Consider the following 19015-nt stretch of genomic DNA (forward strand, 5'->3'; position numbering starts at 1 on the left):
CAAGTAAAAGAAGTGGGAGTGCACGTCTCAGTTGGAAACGTTTTCCTTTTGCCTGTCTTTTTAAAAGTGGGCTATATATATGAACGGACTTTTAATTTTCGGCCACCCCCCCCTTTCTTATTTTCTTCTTGAAGGCTATTCTCCCCTCGGACTCTAAACGGTTTCCTCTTGCTATTTTCGCCAGGAATGGGTGGCCTGAACCATTTTGGCATTTTCTTTGGGGGGGGTTCAGGGGCTAAGGCGATGAAGACACAACAGAAATTTGCTTCCCCCAGATCTCTTGACTCTCTAGGTTTTAGAACTTTCATAAAGGGGGGCTGGGTGCCTCTGCATTGTGGGACTCCTTTTTGACGGCAGTTTCCCTTCCCTCGATAAGCCGTCTCTCCCCGTGCCCGCGGGTTGGCGAATGGTACGTCTCGCCCGTGTCAGGCGCTCCTGGCCCGGGCTCCCCCAGCCCAGCTGCTGTTGGGGCCGGAGGTGAGCGTTCTGGGGTCGCGGGCGGGGGCGATCTGTGTTGTCAGAGAGGAAGAGAGCTGGTGAGCAGGGGGGCGGAGGGAGGATGGGGGGGGCGAGGCGGGGCCGGGCCGGGCCTCTGGCAAGCCAGGCCTGGAGGCCGGACCTGGGGGCTGTGCTGGAGTGCAGGTTCGGGTGGGCGTGTTTGACTGTGTGTGCAAGAGATTGTGCTTAAGGGGGGAGGTCGTTGCATGGGGGGGAAGGCTTGGGAGGGTCATCGGACGGGAGTAACCTAGGGCAAGGGTCATCGGATGGAGGCGACCGAGAGCAAGGATCATCGGGTGGGGGGGACAAGGGGAGGGGTCATTGGATGGAAGGGCGACCGGGTAGGCAAGGGTCATCCGATGGTGGGAAGGAGGGGAGGGGTCTTGGAATGGAGGCGACTGAGGGCAAGGGTCATCGGACGGGGGAGCCACGAGGGAGGGGCCTGAAGGGGTCATTGGGCGAAAGGAGATAAGGGGGGGATTGTTAGGGGTGGAGGGTCTTAAGGGGAAGCAGGATTAGGGTCTGAGAACCCTAACTGTTGGGAACCCACTTTGTTTCCAGTCTTTTGTCGCAGCAAAAAGTGCTTCTCTAAGGGCATCAGGATTGGGGTGCTGTGGAGGCATCGAAGTGGAGAACTGAGCAGTGGGGTGCTGAGGCTGGGCATTGATCGGTGAGGGTTGAATTAAAGGGTATTAGAGGGAGGATGGATGAGTCAGAGCCTGAAGGGAGAGTTTGGGGAGGTAGGGACCGCGGAGGAAGGAACAGAGAGCAGATAAGAGGTGGTGATCTGAAGGGCGTGTGATAAGGACACGTGCTGGAACTGACTTTGGTGTCTGGGTGGGGGAACCAAATGACCTTACTCCATTGCAGATTCATGGCCTTTCTGCAGCCAGAGATCTTTCACCTCACCACCTTTTCTTTTACTGCTATGAGGGTTGGGGGTGAAGTCTTAGCAGATTCTCCATCCTTTTCTTTTAAGGCACATCATTGGAAAGGATTAACCAGTTCTCTTTCAGGGAATTTTTTTTTTAATGGTGAACGTATATCATTTAATGGAATCACATCAATATATTAAAAAAAAAGGTTACATAGGAAACCGGGGGTTTGCATTATGGAGAGCTTTTAAGATTTTATTTTATGTATTTAAAAATTAGAATAATTTATTATTTTTCCCAATTACACGTAAAAACAATTCTTAACATCTTTTTTTTTAAATTTTGAGTTCCAAATTCTCTCTCTTCCTCCTTTTCTTCTCCCTAAGAGGGTAATTTAACATAGGTTTATACGTGTGCAATCATGCAAACATTTCCATGTTAGTCATGTTCATGGAGTTTTTCTTTAAAGTATTTTTAGTTTAATAGAATAGTAACAACTGTCATTTCTGTCCTCATCTGAACTCTTCTGTGTATTTAAAAATTTTTTATTGCTACTCTTTTTGCCTCTCTATGACTACCCACTGATTCCTCCCACTTTCACAAATTGAAGCCCTCCCTTTTCACAAATGTGTAATGCCAAGCAAAACAAATTAACATACTGTGTCTGAAAATGTACTTTACCTTTTTGTCCCTATAGCCCATCATCTATCATGTTTCTGCCAGGAGGTGGGAAGTAAACATTATCATCAGTTCTCTGAAATCATTATTGGTCACTGTGTTGGTCAGAGTTCTGAAGTCTTTCAGTGTTGTTTTCCTTGGTATGGGCTTATTCAAATTCTTTTCCTGGTTCTCCTCATTACATGATACATTTGCTCATGCAAGGGTTCCCAAATCTCTGAATTTCAGAATGATGTTCATCATTTCTAATGGCATGATAAATATTCCATTACATACATACAATCACAAGTTGTTAAGCCATTCCCCAGTTGATTGGTAAGCAATTTGTTTACATTTTCTTTTTTCTTTAACAAAAAGTGCTGCTAAAAAGACTTTTGTACATGTTAGACTTCTCCCTCTGTTTTTGACCTCTTTTGGGTCTGTGACAAATAGTGATATAGCTATGTCAAAGGTCATGCACAGTTCAGTAACTTTTTGATTATATTTCTGTATTGCTTCCTAAAATGGCTAGACCAGTTTACAGTTCTAAAAACAGTTCATAAGTGTACCTATCCTCTTTGACCCACCAACAATTGCTGTTGGCCTTTGCAATCTTTGCCAGCTAATGAGTGTGAGTCAGAACCTCAGAATTGTTTTGCTTTATGTTTCTCTTATTAGTGATTTGGAGCATTTTTTCATATAGGATTTGCTAGGTCTCATTTCTTCATTCTTCAAACTGCCTTTTCATATACAATAGCCAGTGATCTATTAGGAAATGTCCTGTGTTGTTAAATATTTTAATCATTTCCACACGTATCTTGGATATCAGTTCTTTATCAGAGAAATTTGCCAGAGTTTCCTCATTCCTCTTCTATTTCTTACTGTATTGATTTTGCTTATGCAAAAGATTTTTGGTTCTGTGAAATCTTAAATTGTCCATTTTTATTTTAATCACCTCTATTTCTTGTTTACTTAAGAATTCTCTTTCTAAGTTGAGTCGCTCTCACTTATTTTTACCTTCAGTTGAGTTTTGTTTCATCTTTCTGATGGTTCCTCCTATTGGTTTAATTTTTACTTACAACTTCACTAATGTGAAAATATGTTTAATGGGTATGTAAATGTAAAGCCTATGTCAGATTGTGTGCTGTCTTGGGGAGGGTGGGGGGAGAGAAAAAGGGAGAAAAATTTTTCAACTCAAAAGCATATGGAAAAAAAAATTAAAAAAATAAAATAAAAAAATAAAATAAAATTCATCTAATTAAAAAAATATTTGACAAAATAAACATACAATAAAACATAGAAAATAGTAAAAAAAAAAAAAGAATTCTCTTCCTATCCATAGTTGTGAAAGGTTATGTCCTCCTCTAATTTGTTTGTGATATGGCCTTTTACATTTAGGTCCTATCCATTTGGAGCTTATTGTGATATATGGTATGAGATGTTGGTCTAAATCTAATTTTAGCTGGCCTGCTTCCAGTTTGCCATTATATTTTCAAACTTACCACAAGAGTTGTTGCTCTTGGGTTTATCAAATACTGTGCTGCTATGTTCAGTTGCTACTAGGGTCTTAGGTACTTAATCTGTTCCACTGATCAACTTTTTAAACGAGTACCAAACAGTTTTCATAATTACTGCTTTATACCCTTCATGTCTTTTTTTTAGTGTTTCTCTTGAAATTCTTGATCTTTTGTTCTTCTATATGAATTTTTATATTATTTTTCTAGTTCTATTATAAAATAAACCCTTGGTAGTTTAGTTGTTACAGTTCTAAAACTGTAGTTTAATTTGGTGACCCAATTGTGAACAATTAATATCTTTTTAAAAAGTTGTCTTCCTTTATTTCGCTGAAAGATGTTATATAAGGGGCAGTGGATAGAGGACCTGCCCTGAAGTCAGGAGGACCTGAGTTCAAATGCGGCCTCAAACCAGACGCTTGACACTTATTAGCTGTGTGACTCTGGGCAAGTCACTTAACCCCAATTGCCTAAAAAAAAAAGGAAAAAAAAGAAAATGAAAGATGTTATATAGTTATATTCATAGAAGTCCTGAGTGTGGCTTCATAGGTTGAATCCCAGATGTTTTATACCTTCTGTAGTTGTTTTTTTAAATTTATTTTTTAAAATTATTTTGAATTATCAACAATCACTTCCATAAGCTTTTGAGTTTTAAATTTTTCTCTCCCTCCCTCCCCACCTCCCTCCCCAAGACTGCATGCAATCTGATATAGGCTATACATATACATTCCTATTAAACATATTTTCACATTAGTGATGTTGTAAGGAAGAATTAGAACCAATAGGAAGAACCACCAGAAAGAGGAAACAAAACACAATAGGAGAAAAAAAAAATAGCAAATAGTATGTTTCATCTGCATTCAAACTCCATAGTTCTTTCTTTGGATGTGGATAGTATTTTCCATCATGGGGCCTTTGGAGATGTCTTAGATCTTTGTATTTCTGAGAAGGGCTAAGTCTATCAGTATTAGTCATCACACAACGTTCTGCTCACTTCACTCAACAACAGACAGTACAAGTCTTTCCGAAGTCAGCCTGTTCATCATTTCTTATAGCACAATAGTATTCCATTACATTCATATACCACAGCTTGCTCAGACATTCCCCAGTTGATGGGCATTTTCTCAATTTCCAATTCTTTGCCACCACAAAAGGAGATGCTATAAATATATACATGTGGGTCCTTTTCCCATTTGTATGATCTCTCTGAGATATAGCCCTAGAAGTGCTATTGCAGGGTCAAAGGGTATGCACATTTTTATAGCCCTTTGGGCATAGTTCCAAATTGCTGTCCAAAATGGTTGGATCATTTCACAACTCCACCAACAATGCATTAGTGTTCCAATTTTCCCACATCTTCTCCAACATCTGTCATTTTCCTGTTTTGTCATGTTGGCCAATCTGATAGGTGTGATGTGGTACCTCAGAGTTGTTTTCATTTGCATTTCTCTAATCCATAGTGATTTGGAGCCTCTGTAGTTGTTTTGATTGAAGTTTCTTTTTCTATTATTCCTAGCTTTGTTAATAATATTCAGAAAGGCTGGCCATTTTTATGGATTTAAGTACTGCTAATTTACTGAAGTTATGATTTCAATTCATTTTTGCAAGAAGTAAAAATAATTTGGATTTTATTGTTATTTTTAAAAATTAATATTGTCTACTCTGTTCATAGTTTTCTTAATGTTGAACCAATACTGCATTCCTTATAGACATTGAAACTGGTTGTAGGGAATGATTTTTTTAAAAATGTGTTGCTGTAGCCTCTTTGCTAATATTTTATTCATTACTGTTCATTAGCGATATTGGTCTATAATTTTCTCTGCTTTCTTTCTCCCTGCTTTGGGTATCAGCACCATATTTGTCACATAGGAGTTTGATAGGATGTCGTCTTTCTCTGTTTTTACAAACAATTTAGGTAATATTGGAGTTAATTATAATGTTGAATGGAATTTGCTTTTAAGTCCACCTGGACCTGGATTTTTTTCTATAAGAGTTCTTTCCTACCTTGTTCAATTTCTTTTTATAAGTTCAGATTATTTAAATGTTCCATATGTTGTTTTTTTATTAATCTAGGCATCTTCTTTTTGCTAAGTGTTTGTTCATTTCAACAGGTTATCAGTTTTGTCAGCATGTAACTGGACAGAGTAGTTTCTAACAATTTCTTTTACTTCCTCTTCATCTGTTGTGAGTTCTTTTTCAATTTGGTAATAGTTCTTTTCTTTAAAAAGAAATAAAGTTAGCTAATGACTCATTTTATTAGCTATTTTTAAAAAAAGAGTTCATAGTTTAATTGGTCACTTCACAGTTTTAAAGAAAATCAATGTTTTCTCTTATTGTGATTTTATTTGATAAAGTTGTGTATTTTTTCCTGTGGCTTATTCTTTGATCCTCTTCTTTAAGACTTTGCTTCTAAAGTTTTTGTGCTCTAGCAGATGGTCAGTTTTTATAAAAAGTGCCATGCAGAGTTAAGAAATTAGTATACTCTTTATGATTCCAATTCAGTAATCAACAGAGGTTTATTGTATGTAATTTTTCAGAAATTCTATTCAGGTACTTCTTTCTCATTTCTTTTTCTTAGATTTGGCTAGTTTTGATTGAGATCCCCATCAATTATTGTCTTACTGGCAATTTCTTCCTGATTTGATTAGCTTTTCTTTTTAGTAATGTGCTATGCTATTCTGTGCTTTTAAATTTAGTGTTGATAGTGTTTTATTATCACTAGTGTCTTTAAGCACAATGTAGCTTTCTTTTTTTAATCATGTCTGTTTTTAGTGTTAGAAGCAGAGTGGCATAGCAAATACGTAGGAGCCAAGAAGAATTGAGTATCATGACAGATGGGCAAATCACTTCAATTCTCAGTGTTCCAGGCAACTCTAAGTTGGAAAGAAGGTGCCAAACTGCAAGAGAGGAGGGTGTTTCCTTATTCAGGACTTAGTGAAATTGAAGGTCTAGTCCCTGTTGTTATTTTTACTGCTTCATTGTCTGAGATCATAGTTGTTAACACCTGTTATTTTGGATTCACCTGAAGTTCCTTGTTTTAGCTTTGTATGAATCTTTATGTTTCAAGTTTTTTTCTTGTAACAAAGTATTGCGGGGTTCTTCTTTGTCTTCCACTCTGTTACACCTTTCTGTGTTATGGGTGAATTAATCCCATTCACATTCATGGTTGATTGCTAGTTGTGTTTTTTGCTCCATTATGCTCCTGTTGTAATTTTTTTTCTTCTCTTTACCACTCCCTCATTTCTTTTTTAAAGAAATGAGAGTAAAGAAAGGGAATGCATTATGCACAAGCCTGTAATTGGAGTTGTCTGATCCTACTGTTCTTGCCCTTCCTCTCTTCACTCTGGCCAAACCCAAATCATTGGTCCATGTTCTTCCTTCCTTCCTTTGTAAAGAAATCCTCACTTTATGATTAGCGCTACATGGTTGAAGTTTGGGTTTTTTTTGTTTTGTTTTGTTTTTCCTTTTAGTCAACATTTAAAAAAATTTTTAAATATAAATTTATTTTTAGTTTTCAATATTTACTTCCACAAGATTTTGAGTTCCAAATTTTCACCCCATCTCACCCCATCTCACCCCTACCCCCACCCCAGGTGGTATGCATTCTGAATATCCCTTCCCCTAGTCTGCCCTCTCTTCTACCTCTCCCCCCCTTCTCTTATCCCCTTCCCTTTCTGTTTTCCTGTAGGGCAGGATAGACTTCTGTACCCCAATTCCTGTATTTCTTATTTCCCAGGAGCATGTGAAAATATGTTTTTTAGGGGCAGCTAGGTGGCGCAGTGCATAGAGCACCGGCCCTGGATTCAGGAGGACCTGAGTTCAAATCCCGCCTCAGACACATAACACTTACTAGCTGTGTGACCCTAGGCAAGTCACTTAACCCCATTGCCTAAAACAACAAAAACCAAAAAAAAATTTTTTTTAAACATATGTTTTTAAAACTTTAGGTTTCAAATTTTCTCCCTTCCTTTCTCCCTTGGCTACAATATTCCTAGGAGTTTTCCTTTGGGGATCTCTTTCAGGAGGAGATCGGTGGATTCTTTCAATTTCTATTTTGCCCTCTGGTTCTACTATATCAGGGCAGTTTTCCTTGATAATTTCTTGAAAGATGATGTCTAGGCTCTTTTTTTGATCATGGCTTTCAGATAGTCCAATAATTTTTAAATTCTCTCTCCTGGATATATTTTCCAGGTCAGTTTTTTCCATGAGATATTTCACATTGTTTCTATTTTCATTCTTTTGGATTTGTTTTACAGTGTCTCGATTTCTCATAAAGTCACTGTCTTCCAATTGCTGTATTCTAATTTTTAAGGAAGTATTTTCTTCAATAAGCTTTTGGACTTCCTTTTACATTTGGCCAATTTTGCTTTTTAGGGCATTCCTCTCCTCACTGGCTCTTTGGACCTCTTTTGCCATTTGGATTAGGCTATTTTTTAAGGTGTTATTTTCTTCAGTATTTTTTTGGGTCTCCTTTAGCAGGCTGTTGACTTGTTTTTCGTGTTTTTCTTGCATTACTCTCAGTTTTTCCTCTACTCCCCTTACTTGCTTCTGAAGATCCCTTTTGAGCTTTTCCAAGGCCTGGGACTGATTCATATTTTTCTTGGAGGCTTTGGATGTAGGAGCTTTGACTTTGTTGTCTTCTTCTGGTTGTATATTTTGATTTCCTTTGTCATCAAAGTAAGATAATATAGTCTGACTCTTTTTGTGCTGCTTGCTCGTGATCCCGGCCAATTACTTGAGTTTTAAACTCTTTATTAAGGTGAGTGTCTGTTTCCAGTGTGGAGAATGTACTGTCCTAAGCTTCAGGGGTTTGTACAGCTGTTTTCAGAGATACTTCTAGGGACCTGTAATGATAAGGGGTGAGGTGTTTACTCCTTTCCTGGCTTGTGCTGTGGTCTATTAGTGACCACAAGTACTCCTTTCTGTCCTGTAACTGTGAGGAGGGTTTCATCTCTACAGCCACTACAAGCTCCACCATGCCAGCCCTCCTCCTCACCCCAGGACCGCCTCCCAGAACTGTGACCCAGATCCAAACACGGGCAAAGCAAGAGATTCCTGCCTCAGCACTAGCAAAGAGATCTCTGCAATCCCTCTATGATCAGCCACTGCAATCCCCCTCAGTCTGTGGACTGGAAGCTCAGGAGGCAGCTGTCCCCCTCCCCGTCCAGGGCCGCACTCCTGGGGAGCTGGAGCTGAGACCCCGCGTTCCTCTCTCAGCACTGCAGAAACAGACTTTCCCCACTGACCGTCTAAGTTGTCTTTGGCATTGTGGATTGAGGAGGCTGGAAACTGCCACAGCTGCCCCTGATTCAGTCCTCTGAGGCCTGCTCCAGGTTTGCTGCGGCCTGCACACCCATGCTGAACTGCACTCCTCTCCCAGCCCAGCGTGATATACCTTTGTGATCAATCATCCAGGTTGTCTTGGGCTGGAAATTTGTTTCACTCTGTCTTTTTGTGGGTTCTGCTGCTTTAGAATTTGTTTAGAGCCATTTTTTATAGGTATTTGGAGGGGTTTGGGGGAGAGCTCGAGCAAGTCACTGCTTTCGCGCCGCCAGCTTGGCTCCACCCCGAGTGGCTCTCTGAAGTTTGTTTTGCTTGTGACAGTTCCCTCCCCAGTTTTGCCCTCCCTCTTAACCCCTCTCCTAAGTCATTTTACCTGTTCACTTTTCTGCATTTCTACATCTGACTCTGTGAGTGTTCGATTTTTCTTTACCCTGATCAGATAGTAGTGATGCTCATGAGATGCCCTTGCCTCCCACCTTCATCTCCATGTTTACATTCTCTTTTTGGACATACCTAAGTGATGTGAAGTAAGTTAACCAGCATTTAATTGAGTGGCTGCTTTTGCCAGGCATTATGCTAAGTGCTTTGGAAGTAAAGAAAGTTCAGACACAGCCCTTGCTCTTGAGGAGCTCACAATCTAATGGGGAAACAACATGAAAATGACTATATACCAATAAGATATATACAGATACTAGCATTAAGCATGATTGGGAAAACTTTCTAATAGAAGGTAAAACTGCTTCTCCTTCCTCATTTCTTCTCTAGTATATTGCCTTTTCCCCTCCAAAGAAAACATGTAGTGTCTTTACTCCCTCCCAGCCTCCTGGAGATAGTAGGATTTTGAAAAGACAGTGGTCTCTATACCTCACCCTACCCCACCCCTGCCAATTAGGATATAAGAACTTGATTGTCATTTGTTTCCTTCAAATTGCCTCACCTTTCTAGGTTTCTTTTGTTGCTTCAGAGTTGCAAAAATTCTACCTGTATCTGGTTTTCTCAACATGAATACTTGAAAATTTTCTATTCTAAAGCTCTGATTTTTTGCTATAAGATTATACTCACTTTTGCCAGATAAGTTAATCTTTGTCATCGGCCTTTTTCTTTTTGCCTTTTGGTATTAATATTCTAAGATTTCCTTTTACAGAAGAGAGAATTTGAGAATCGCAAGGGCCTCTGCTGCCATCCAGTCCAGTCCAGTCCACACATGAAGGAAGCTCTGAGACAACATATGTGACAAGTGGTCATTCAGCCTCTGCTTGAAGTCCTCCAAGGAGGGGCAGTCCTCCTCCTCTCAAGGCAAGCTCTTTAACTTTTGGATAGCTTGAATTATTAGGAAGTTTTTCCTGACATCAGCCTTAATTGGCTTCTTTGAAGCATCTGCTTTGGGTTCCTGGTTCTGCCCTGTGGAGCCGAACAGAACAAGTCTAATCCCTCCTCCACCAGACAGTCCTTCAGATATGTGACCCAGCCATCACGTCACCCCTGAGTGTTCTTTTCTCCAGACTAGACATACTCAGTTCCTTCACGTAGTGCTCATATATCATGGACTCAAGGCCCTTCACCATATTGGTTGCCCTCTGGATGTTCCTCCCCAGGTTATCAGTTCCTTAAACTGTGGTGCCCAGAATTGAACACGCTACTCCAGATGAGGTCTGTTCAGGGCAGAGTGCAATGAGATGATCGCCTCCCTGTTCCCAGAAATTATGGGCCCACAAGGAGTTCCAGGATTGCATTAGCTTTTTGGGCTGCCACGTCACTCTGCTGCCTCATATTGAGCTTGCGGTCTGCAGAAAACAACTGCAATCTCTCCATATCTCCTTACTCTTGTATTTGTAGAGTTGATTGTGTTGGGAGGTTTTTTTTGTTCATTTGTTTTGGTTTTTTTGGTACCTAAAGAAAGATCCAGCTTGAAGCCCTAGCTTGTCAGGATCCTTTTGGATCCTGACTTCTGTCATTCATTGTGTTAGCTATAAATTTCCAAATTTGATGCACCTATGCCTTTAATGAAGTAGTGGATAAAAATGTTAAACGGCACAGGGCCAACAAGCCCAGATTGCTGAGGTACTTTACTGGAGACCTCTTAGGGCATTGACACTGAACCTGTAACAACTGTTCTTTGAGTCCAGTTATCCAGCCATTTCTGAATCCATCAGATTATATTAGTGTTTAATCCATAACTCGCCATCTTCTCTCCAAGAATAGCATAAGATACTTTATCAAAACCTTTGTAAAAAAATCTAAGCAAACTATGTCTATAGTTCTCCCCTCATCTACCAGTTTAGTAATCAAAAGTGTCGAAAAAGGAAATGAGGTTAGTTTGTTTTTGAAGAAGCCAGGCTGGCTTTTTGTAATCACTGCTTCCCTTTTTAGATATTCACCGACTGTCTCTTTGATGGTTGGTCCGTTCAATAATTTTCCTATCAATTGAAGTCACACTCCCTAGTCGGTGGTTTTCAGACTCTGATCTCTTCCCTGTTTTTGAAAATCAACACAACACTTGGCCCATCTCCAATCTCGTGATTCCTCTGTCATCTTCCATGATCTTGCAGATATCACTTACAGCAGTTCTGCAGCCACATATGTGACTTCCAGGACCCAACGATGTAGTTCATCTGGGCTAGGTAACTTTAATTCATCAGGGGCAACTAGGTGCTGCCTCACTGTCTTCTCATTTATCTCATGTTTCAGCAGTTCTATCTCGGGAATTGTGCTTGGTCATAGTGTTGACTATTGTTCTAAAGTCTTTCACAGTTATTTGTCTATGCAGTAATGTTATTATAAAAATTGTTTTCCTGGTTCTGCTCACTTCACTCTGCATCAGTTCATACAGATCTTCCCAGGTTTCTCTGAAACCATCACCATCATTTCTTTTAGCACAATAGTACTCCATCACATTCATAAACCATAACTTGTTCATCCATTCCCTAACTGATGAGCATACCCATAGTTTCCAATTGTTTGCCACAGCTAAGAACTGGAGAGGTCTTTGGAGTCTATATCTAATATTAATATTGCTGGGTTGAAGTGCATGTACAGTTTAATGATTTTGGGGGACATAGTTCCATATTGATTTCCAGAATGACTGGAGTAGTTCACAGTTTCACCAACAGTGCAGTAATATACCTATCTTGCCATAGCCCTGCCAACATTTATCATTTTCCTTTTTGGCCAGCTTTGGTAAACTGTTGGGTATAAGATGGAAGCTCAGCTGTTTTAAAATGCATTTATCTCATTATTAGTGATTTAGAGCATTTTTTCATATGCCTCTTGAAAGCTTGGATTTCTTTCTCTGAAAAGTGCCTTTTTGCATCCTTTGACCATTTATAAATTGGAGAATGGCTCTTCTTGTAAATTTGGATCAGTTCCCTACATATCTGAGAAATTAGATCTTTATTGGAGAAAATTGCTGCAAAGCCTTCCCCCTCAATTTACCTGCTTCTCTAATTTTAGCTGCGTTGATTTTGTTTGTGTAAAAATTATATCCATTATATGTAATCAAAATTGTCCATTTTACTTTCTGTGATCCTTTTTTATCTCGTATTTGGTCATGAACTCTTTCCACTTCTCATTTTACAGATTTTTTAAAAAAAAAAACAACAACTAAAGGAGGCTGAAGGAAGATTAAGTGACTTGCCCAAGATTACCTAGCCAAGATTATACATTTTAGTAGCAGAACCAGGAATAAATCGCAGGTATCCTAACTGCTACTGACTGTCTTGGACTTAATTTTTGTAGAATATATTAAAACATAAGGTCCTCCATTTCCTCTTTACCGTTTGGTGCCTGGATCTTTTGTGTTGTAACAAAAGATTTTTTTGGTTTGCCAGTTACATTAGTGTTTCATACATAGTGTCAGTTCTAGATCTCAAAGGGCATGTGCATATATGTGTATGTTTATATGTACACACACACACACACACACACACACACACCACACACACACACACACACACACACGGGAAGGGTACCAGGAATGCTTCATGGATAAATAGGTTATTATAAATAAGAGCCTGTCAAGGACTACATGTTTCATCAGCCAATAAAGTTAACAGTGAGGTAAACTTACTGCTTCTAGGTATTTGTGTTTTGATTTGCCTGTCATAGCCAAGGGCTGAACAAGAACAACGAGGGAATGGATTTCTGATTTCTCAGGTCCACTAAAGCTCATTGAAAAGCATAGGAGAAATATGGGGTATGCTATTTAACTTCCCTTTTTTGGGTTTCAGTTATTCATCAGAATTTGCAGTGAATTTGTTGAACTAAATGTTCTTTGACATCCAGTTTGTCATTCTAGAAATATCTGCCATGCATTTCATTTACCTATGCCATGTGCAAACCTTGCTAACCTTTGGAGATATAATCTCTCTTTTGGAAAAAGCCAAGAGAAAAATTTTGTTTCTCCATTTAACTTCAAGTAGAAATAAAGAAGTGAAAAAAGAAAAAAAAACACATGCTTCATATTACCAGTAGTAAATAGTTTTGTCCACATTTACATTGTAGTAAATAATGTCTTGCAACATTTAGGTGGGGGGTGTGTATGTGTGTGTGTGTGTGTGTGTGTATATATAAAATGGCAGAGGCAAAAGTATTAGTGATCAAAACATTTCTGTGGGTTTATTGGCACCACTGCGCATGCCTTAAATAGAGTGACCCTTAATTAGGCAGATGGATGGTGCAGTGGCTAGAGGGCTGGGCTTGGGGTCCAGAAGACCTGAGTTCAAATCCAGTCTCAGACACTTATTAGTTGTGATCCTGGGCAAGTTGCTTAATCTCTCTCTGTCTCATTTTCTTCATCTGTAAAATGGGGATAATAATAGCACCTACATCCCAGGGTTCCTGTGAGTATCAAATGTGATTATATCAGCAGAGTGCTTTGCAAACCTTAAGATGCTATATACATTTTAGCTTTTAGCTAATATTATTGGTTAGAAGTACTTGTCTTAAACTTTAGGGTGGGCTAATTTCAATTTTGACTTTGGAGCTGGGAAATAGTTTTGAAGATGCTGCCAGTGGCCAGCCTCCCCTTTGGAACAGTTTATGGTTTTGTGTTGCATTTTAGTCATAGTTTTGGAGGTGCAGTCTGTTTAATCCCCTTTTTGTGTAGTGATGGTGACCTTCATTCTTCAGGTGGTGGTTCACAGAGCATTGTAAATAAATGGTATGCAAGCAGCACTTGCATTTCAGGGAAGAGGAGGCAGAAAGAAGAGTATTCCTTTGCTTCTCTTTTATAGCTAACAGAGAAAAAGAAGAACCATTCAGGAATTGTTTGCTTATAAGCCCCAGGGGTGGCCTGGAGGCCACATGTGGCCTTCTAGGTCCTTGGGTGCGGCCCTTTGACTGAGTCCAAGTTTTACATAACAAATCCTTTTTTTAAGGTGATTTGTTCTGTGAAGTCTGGATTCAGTCAAAGGGCTGCCCTTGAGGACCTAGAGGGCCACATGTGGCCTTGAGGCTGAAGGTTCCCCACCCCTGTGCCTAACTCATTAACCACTTTCTGCATGCTAACAAATGTGGTAAGTCAGGTGCATGTAGGTGCCAGCCTCATCCTACCCATTATTATGAATCTCCCTCTGTGCATTTTCATCTGTAGCCATCTAGAAACAATTTGCTTGTCTTTATGCTTTGAAATTCTTACTTTGGGAATTAATACTGGTTTTTTTTTTAATTTGTCTCTTAGAATGTGGAGCATCTTACCACTAAATAGCATGTGCATTTGCCAATGCAGGATGATTTGGAAATGAACTGAATTTGTGCACTCCGGCCTATGTGGAGCCAGAAGTCCCGTTCTGGTGATGAGAGAGGTTGGTGTTGATACCTTACTGAGCAGGAGAAAGACTCCAGGAGAAACTGGTCAGATTTCATTCTAGAGTGGACCTTCCCTTTTTCTCTTGTCTTCCCCTTCAGTCTGAGAGGAAATGGAATCTCTCTTCTCCTAAGTGAATTCTCCTACCTGTGTTCATGTTTGATTCCATCCCACCCTGCCTCCTCATCGGTAAGATGAGGTCAAGCTCCTCCTCTCCACACCCTGGCTTCTCCTGCTGACATCACTGTTTCTTCTAATGGTGTCTCAGTCATAAAGGCTTCTGCTGAACCCTGTCGATTCTTCTTCTTGTGTTAGTCCCATCTCTTTTTACTACTGCTGCCGTCCTAACCTGCTCCCCAGACTGCTTCCTTGATACTGTATCTTTGCCCTCGCCATTCACTCCACCAGGATTGTTTGCCCCATTCATCTCTGCTGGTCTGTAGCCTGTTCATGTTCAAGACCTTACCTCAAGGAATTTACGAGACGGTAAGCTCCTAGAGGGCAAGGCCTCTGCCTTTCTGATCTTTGTGTCTCACAGCATGCTGCCTATAACAGGGGTTGAGTAAATGTTTGTTGGAAGAATAAAAAGTCCAGCTTGCATTTAGAAGCCATTATATGTGTATATAATTTATCTCCCTCACTGGAGCTTAAGCTCTTGGAGATCAGGATACAGGTCTTGTTCATAGTTTTGACTCATATTTATGTGATGTTTTATGGCTTACAAAGAATACCATGTAGCGGGTAGAGTGGACCCAGGAGTCAGGAAGCCCTGGATTCTATGGATTCTAGAGCCACCTCTGACACAGAGTGGCTGTGTGACCTGGGCAAGTCCCTTATTATCTCAGTTCCCTAGGCACCTTTTTGAGACTCTTAATTTTCAGAGAAGATGCATTGACGGAAGTTTCTCACCAGCAGCTCCCTGCATTGAAGAAACCCCAGGACTGACCTAAAGCAAAGAGTACTTGGGGGACAGAGTTTATTTTAAGGCTCAAGTGACATAGTGTATGTAGAGTACTTTGCAAACTTCAATAGAGCACTCTATAAATGTCAGCTATTTGTATTAGTTAAGTACTTAGAAAATATAATGAATACTGGTAATCTGATGGTGCATTTTTTCCCTTTCCTTTTTTGTTGCAGGACAGTTGCCAGTTTGAGTAGAACCATGAATGCTATTGTTGCTCTTTGTCATTTCTGTGAACTCCATGGCCCTCGAACCCTCTTCTGTACAGAAGTTCTACACTCTCCTCTTCCCCAGGGGGCTGGAAATGGAGATAGCCCTGGGCAGGGAGAACAGGCTGAAGAGGAGGAAGGTGGCATCCAAATGAGCAGTAGAATTCGCTCTCATAGCCCAGCAGAAGGGGCCAGTGCTGAATCCAGCAGCCCAGGGCCAAAGAAATCAGACATGTGTGAGGTGGGTGTCCCTGGGTTCTTAAAAAAGTTCTACATTCTGCATGTATGTAGCATTCTTTTAGATCATACCCTATTTCATTTCTGTTATTTGAACAGTAAACTAGAATTTATGGTGAGTTACAGACTTAGAAATTATAGTGATACATAAGATCATTCTGCACTATATAGACAAAATTATTCTTGATGGCTTGTCAGTTAACTATTTCTGAAATAGTTTAAACTTTTATTAATATTTCCTTTTGACACAGATGCATCTCAAGATCTGCCCCCATCAAGTAATAAAAAGTGATCACGATTGATGTTAACTTTCCATTTTAGTAGTTTACCATTTGTTATTAGAAACAGACTTATAAACTTTTTGAAGATTTATCTCTATGGTCAATATTTATTGACAAATTTTATGTCTTTCTTTTTGCTCCCTTGTTATTTTGCTTTTATGTTGCTTCTTCTTTACCTCTTCCCCAACAAATAATTGTTAACCCACAGTTTTTGTATTCCAGTTATTTCCTGTTTTATTTTGTTTCAGTTGTCTCCCAGGCCTTCCCTTCTTATCTGTCCTTGACTTTGTGTTTTGTTTTGTTTTTTCCTTATTCTCCTTGGCTAGAGGCCCTCTTGTTTGTTGTTGGATTCTAAAAGAACTTTGTTTGGAAATAAACTAATGAACAACAAACAGGCCTGCTTCTTACCTCCTAAGCCTCACTGATCATATATATATATATGTTGGACTTGGCTCATGGCCACTACTATGTAATGTATGAAGATCAAGAATTTCCAGATCTATAGTTTTTTCCTCACATTCCACTACCAGTTCCTTCATACCAGGCTTAAATTTACAGAGGCCACATAACTTGGGAATCACTAATCTAAGATTCAGACGACACCAGATACTTAATAATTATTCATATTAATACCAAACACATGGTGGTCTGACTGGGGAATTGAGAGATTCTTCATTCCATCATTAATTTGTTTTGTGACCTTAGTGAGGTTCCTGAGTCCTTGGTGTCTCCCTTGTTTTCCCATTCATGAAACACAGTCATATAAATAAAGCATTTGTGAATTTTGAAGTGCACAAATAAAAGGATCCTCTAGATGAGAGGTTATTTATGTGGAAAATTTGAATGAGTTATTGTGACTTGTATGTGGGGGAAATGGCTTTATTCTTGCTTTTTGATCAATTCTACCTTCTCTTTGCCTTGTCTGGGTTAGGGCTGTCGATCACTTGCAGCCGGACATCCTGGGTACATCAGCCATGACAAAGAAACCTCAATAAAATATGTTAGTCATCAGCACCCAAATCATCCACAGCTCTTCAGTATTGTTCGCCAAGCCTGTGTTCGAAGCCTGAGTTGTGAGGTAAGATTACTTTGACCGAAAAGGAAAACCTGTTGAGGAATTTCATTTCTACTCCAAGTAATGAGGCATCTTTTTTACATCAGTCATTGCTAAATCCTGTTGTATTTGTAGGTTGGAGGAAGAAAAAGTAAACTTATAAGCATAGATTTTTGAGTTACAAGGGAGCGAAGAGTACAGTAATAATCTTGACTGTGTGGGAATAAGTCATTCTGGAGAATTTAGATTTTCAGATTGTTAATATTTGTCACTCTTAAGTATCCAAGAAAGATTTCTTAAAGAATACAGAACAAAATGTAACTTCTTAATGACTCAAAGTGATAATTACAAGTATTAATTTTAGTACTTTGTTGCTTTCAGGTGCTATTGAAGGGTGGGGATTTTTGCCCCTACTCTGAATGTAGGCGCTTGCATTTTTGAGATCTTGTGTATGTTGGGTTTTTTAATATTAGTTTTGCTTCTCTCTTCTTTTCAACTGTTAGTGTGCCACTTGTAGTAGCTGATTTACTCTCTTTTCTTATCTTCCCCTTGCCTTTCTGATTGTTTCTAATCTGTTGTGGGATGAAGAAGTACATTCATAAGTTTGTTTAGAACTGTGTGTAAAGTAAAAATAAATAGGCTTTGAGTAAAACCCTGAGAGGCTTTCTTAAGAATAAAGTATGTGAATTTTCTGGCATCTCTCTTGGCTGCCTGTCAGTCTTATTTTGCTTTACTCCCAATTTCTGAAAGTTCTAGAAAGCTGAGATTTCTCACTTTCTAAATTCTGCATAGATTGTGCGTAAACTGCACTTTGTATACAGATAACCAGTGGCTCAGGCGGGGAAAAATAATTAACTAGCTTAGTGGTCATTGGAGTTAAAAATTGGAAAACCTATGTATTGCTTATAAAGAAAATGTGAAGGATTGCTAGAATGGTCTTCAGCCTAGTCATCTACCCAAATGAATTTGTTTTTTATTTGTTTTTCCCTTCATTCCTGCCCATGGACTTAGTTTAGTCAGCTTATACAAATGTCAAAGGCTGTCATTTCTTTTTCAATATATTACTAATACATTTTATATATTTCTAAAGCAAGAAGATTAATTGACTCAGACATAGTTGTGGTCTCTATCAGGTCTGTCCTGGTCGTGAAGGCCCCATTTTCTTTGGAGATGAGCAACATGGTTTTGTGTTCAGCCACACTTTTTTCATCAAAGACAGTCTGGCCCGGGGTTTCCAGCGCTGGTATAGCATCATTGCTATCATGATGGACCGGATTTATCTCATCAACTCCTGGCCCTTCCTGCTGGAGAAGATTCGAGGGATCATTGATGAACTTCAGGGCAAAGCACTGAAGGTGGGTTAGAGAGATGACGATGCATGCTGTTGGGTCTGGGAAATGATCTGTTACATACTGCATGGCCAAAACCTAAGGGAGGTAGGGTATGGAGATGCCTTATTGTGTGCTTAAGTCAAAACACTAATGCTAATGATGATGTATGAGAGACATTAAAAAGTGCTCCTTTCTTAGGTAGCTTTAGAGGTTGTTTTTATTATACATAGAACTTTAAAGTAACTTGTATTAAGTTTCTGTTACTTTTGGGGAAACTAAGTAACATTTCTCATTACCTTTTTTTCCTTTGGC

The 19015-nt window shown here is 39.4% G+C and overlaps 1 protein-coding gene across 8 annotated transcripts in view; it reads left to right on the top strand.

Moving 5' to 3' along the window:
* Nucleotides 1–374: 374 nt before the first annotated feature.
* FLCN (folliculin) overlaps nt 375–19015 on the top strand; it is a 52549-nt gene continuing 33908 nt past the window's right edge. For 2 of the 8 annotated variants that reach the window (XM_078152986.1, XM_078152980.1), the window contains exons 1-6: nt 430–536; nt 9972–10123; nt 14505–14628; nt 15768–16041; nt 17250–17396; nt 18506–18727. In XM_078152986.1, coding sequence (XP_078009112.1) covers nt 15793–16041; nt 17250–17396; nt 18506–18727 — 618 coding nt within the window. In that variant the 5' untranslated portion in view covers nt 430–536; nt 9972–10123; nt 14505–14628; nt 15768–15792. Of the gene's footprint in view, nt 537–583; nt 643–1069; nt 1169–9971; nt 10124–12403; nt 12520–14504; nt 14678–15767; nt 16042–17249; nt 17397–18505; nt 18728–19015 lie in introns of those variants that run through there. The other 6 variants (XM_078152984.1, XM_078152981.1, XM_078152985.1 and 3 more) reach the window with 6 other exon arrangements.

This window comes from Phascolarctos cinereus, unplaced genomic scaffold (genome assembly GCF_003287225.1).
Source record: "Phascolarctos cinereus isolate Bilbo 61053 unplaced genomic scaffold, phaCin_HiC Scaffold_4;HRSCAF=312, whole genome shotgun sequence".
Taxonomy (NCBI): Eukaryota; Metazoa; Chordata; class Mammalia; order Diprotodontia; family Phascolarctidae; genus Phascolarctos; species Phascolarctos cinereus.